General features: G+C 61.2%; 1 protein-coding gene across 1 annotated transcript; it reads left to right on the top strand.

Moving 5' to 3' along the window:
• Window positions 1–453: 453 nt before the first annotated feature.
• LSCM1_05670 (uncharacterized protein) lies at window positions 454–2616 on the top strand (the record flags this gene model as incomplete). The annotated part of the gene is made up of 1 exon (XM_067323116.1): window positions 454–2616. The coding sequence occupies one exon, from the start codon at window positions 454–456 to the stop codon at window positions 2614–2616; it is 2163 nt and encodes a 720-aa protein (XP_067179751.1).
• Window positions 2617–3113: the final 497 nt, after the last annotated feature.

Here is a 3113-nt window from a genome sequence, read left to right as displayed (position 1 = left end):
ACAAGGGGCAAAGGATGGGCGCCACCTGTGATGTCGTCTTCACCGGCTGGCCGGTACCCGCCGTTGTGGGTCCCCCCCCGTCCTCCTCCTCCTCAGGCACCGCATTTGGCGTCCAAATGTGACTTTCGCGTACTTTTTGATGTTGAAATGTGCCACTTCGGCTCCTCCGCGTCCTGCTCCGCGCCCCTCCCCCCTCTTCTCCTCCCCCTGTTGGATGAGCCTCGACCCTCTTCCTACGTCTATTCCTCCTGACATCTTCTTGGGCTGTAATGGTAGCCGTTTCAGCACACCCACGCACACGTAGAAAGCGCCCATAGGGGGCATACAAGGGGAGGAGGAGAGTAAAGGCCTTGACTTGTGCCTCTGCGTCTTCCCGGCTCTCACCAGCTTCGGTTCCCATCCGCACCAGCCTGTCGCTCCTCTTTCTCTCTTTCAATCGATTGACGTGACTCGATGGTGGATATGGACACGGAGCGCTTCCTGGTGCTCTCCGGCGAGTGCCCTGGCGAGGGAGTGTGGTGCTGGGCGAAAACCTATACAGAGCTGGTGCAGTGTGTGCAAGCTGCGTGGGGAAGTGATTTCAGGCCTGTCTTCAAGTACAAGTTGCCATGTGCCCTCACCAACGCCAACACCCGCATGCATCTCGAGGTGACGGAGGTGACGGAGCAGCAGCGACAAGGGGATACGCCAAGAGGGGGAGAGGCGGAAGAAGGGATCGATGCTGTAATCTCTGCCCCATCCAAGACTCGCCCCTCCACGTGCCTCGTGGTGCTAAACGATGCAGACGACTTCGACCTGTGGAGGCGCGGCGGGGCGTACGTGTCTGCAGCAAGCGCGCCTGCTGCTCCTTCTGCCAAGTCGAATGATGAGAGAGGTGCCTTTGTTCATCATCACGGGTCACCTGCAGACTCAGCGCAAGAGATGATGCACAATGTATCGCACCATATGGACCACCATCGGGCCGCCTCAGGGGTGCGTACCACCGATTCGCGCGCCTCCGCGGCAGCTGCGACGTTGCCTGAGGAGGGCCGCACGCAACGGGCTTGGGAGCCGCGCGCGCTCACTTCTACCCTCTACGCTTTTCGCTCTGGCTCGCTGGCCTTGGACTTCCTCCACATACAACAGCGGCGGTCTCACGGCAGGAGTGCTTCTAGCGAGAGGGCTCCCAGGCGTGCCAGTCCACCAGTGCGGTGCGCCGACGACGTTATTCAGGCTCCGCTGCTGAGCGTCCTAGACCCGGCCCTTCTCCTTCGACTCCATGTGACGGTGGTGCTGCGACACAGCGCTGCGCCGGCAGAGGTGGTTCTCTTCTCAAGCTACACACCGTCCGGGCAAGGTGAGCTTCCCTGGGGTACTCTCTGTCTTAAGGCCCGGCATGCGTGGGGGGTGCATTCGCCCCAGTTCCGCTACGTCGAGTTCACACGCGGCGTTGAACAAGGGCTCATTAGCAATGTCAACGACTACAAATTTTGGTGGCGGCAGATGCGGCTGAGGAACTGTGAGCTTTTGGTGGTGGAACAGGCGCCTTCGGCGACGGCGGGCGCCGCGCTCGCATCTGCTGAGGCACAGGCGGCGATCCGCCGTTATTACGAAGTGGAATGGCCGGTGGAGCGGTACTCCTCTCCGAAGAACGTGGTGGAGCTGGTGCGCGAGTTAAAAGCGCTTGAGCGGGAGGAGAGGATGGCGGCTGTAAATAGACCTGGGGGAGCCGTGAAGGTGCCGTCAGCCGACCATCTCACGCCCGCCTCCGGGGCTGAGGCGTCGCTCCGAGTCACCAGTGCGCCATCGGAGCCGTTACCGATCGACGGAGCATTCGAGGCCTCCGGCGAGAGGGCAGCCGTGCCATCACCAGCGGCGCCATCGGGATCGATCGTCCTCAGCCCATGTTTCCCACTACTCCTTCAGAGGTCGCAGGCGTGTCCAGCAGCGATACCCAACCCACGGGGTAGCCGGAGTAGTTCCACGTCTATCAGTGCTTCATCCACTACCACCACATCCTCGCAGAAATCGATCACGATAGCCAAGAAGATCGACTCGGAGATTTGGAGCAGCTTGCTGGACGCCGAACACTACGCACGACTGATGCGCCTCATCTCAATGGAGCACCCTGAGGCTGCGGCCAACGCCGGTAGTCGTGGCCTGGAGCTCTTGGCTTCGGGTGAGCGTGAGGCGATACAGTTTGCTGGCAGCGCCGAGGAGCTGCTGAGGGAATCCCCAGAGCGGCTCGTCGAAGAAGAGTCTGTCCAGGGGCCTGAGATGGCGGTTTCCGTTACCCAATCGATCACGGCACTCCGAACAGGTGACGCGACGCCATCACGGCAGCTGCTTTCCACGCATCCGCCTCATCAGACGAAGCACAGCAGCGGCGCTTTTGCTGCGGCGACGGATGCCAACGCGGCGGTGTGCACGTCTCGCACGGCTACGGGTGCAGGAGCGACGGCGGCGGCGGCCACAATGGAATCGGCCTCGCACACACGCGTGGCGACCGTGGGTGCCTCTTGCTGTGACGAACAGGGGCGTGCATGGCAGCACCACGCGTTGCTCCTCCGTTACTTCTGCACGCGCTCGAGCTCTATGGTCAGCGCACGCGGGGTCGGGGCGACCCCGATACGGTAGCAGGCAGGGGTCTACTTCTTCTGCCACTGGGGCATTGCTTCTCTTCTCTTCGCATACAGAAGCCGCCCCTTGATGCTATTTCGCGTCGTCTCGCAGTATCGCTCTTGCCCCGTACATTGCCGCGTCTCCTTCGTCCCCTTTCCCTCCCTCCCCTCTTCCCAATCTTCAACGCCTCAATCCTGGCATATCGAACAGACATACACAGGTACCCTCTTGGCACACGTGCAGACGCCCCTCACCAGCTTACCCCCCGGGTCGCAGCAGCTGCTGTGTGCCGCTTGCGTGGCGTCATTTTTTTTTAAGCGACTCTTCATCACTGCCTTTGTGTCGATGGAGCGGAGCTGTACCCCAACCGTTGCCCTTGCGGGAGCTCCTACACCTTTTTCTTCCCTTTCGGCCTTCTCTGTCGTGTGCTTGTATGTGTATGCGGTCACCGTTCATTGGCACTCTGTGTGCGCCTCATGTACATGAAAAGGTGCCACGCCCATGCGCGAGCA

The sequence above is a fragment of the Leishmania martiniquensis genome, chromosome 16 (assembly GCF_017916325.1).
Source record: "Leishmania martiniquensis isolate LSCM1 chromosome 16, whole genome shotgun sequence".
Classification (NCBI taxonomy): domain Eukaryota; phylum Euglenozoa; class Kinetoplastea; order Trypanosomatida; family Trypanosomatidae; genus Leishmania; species Leishmania martiniquensis.
The sequence above is the reverse complement of the archived record's forward strand: the minus strand, read 5'-3'. Positions and strand labels throughout refer to the sequence as shown.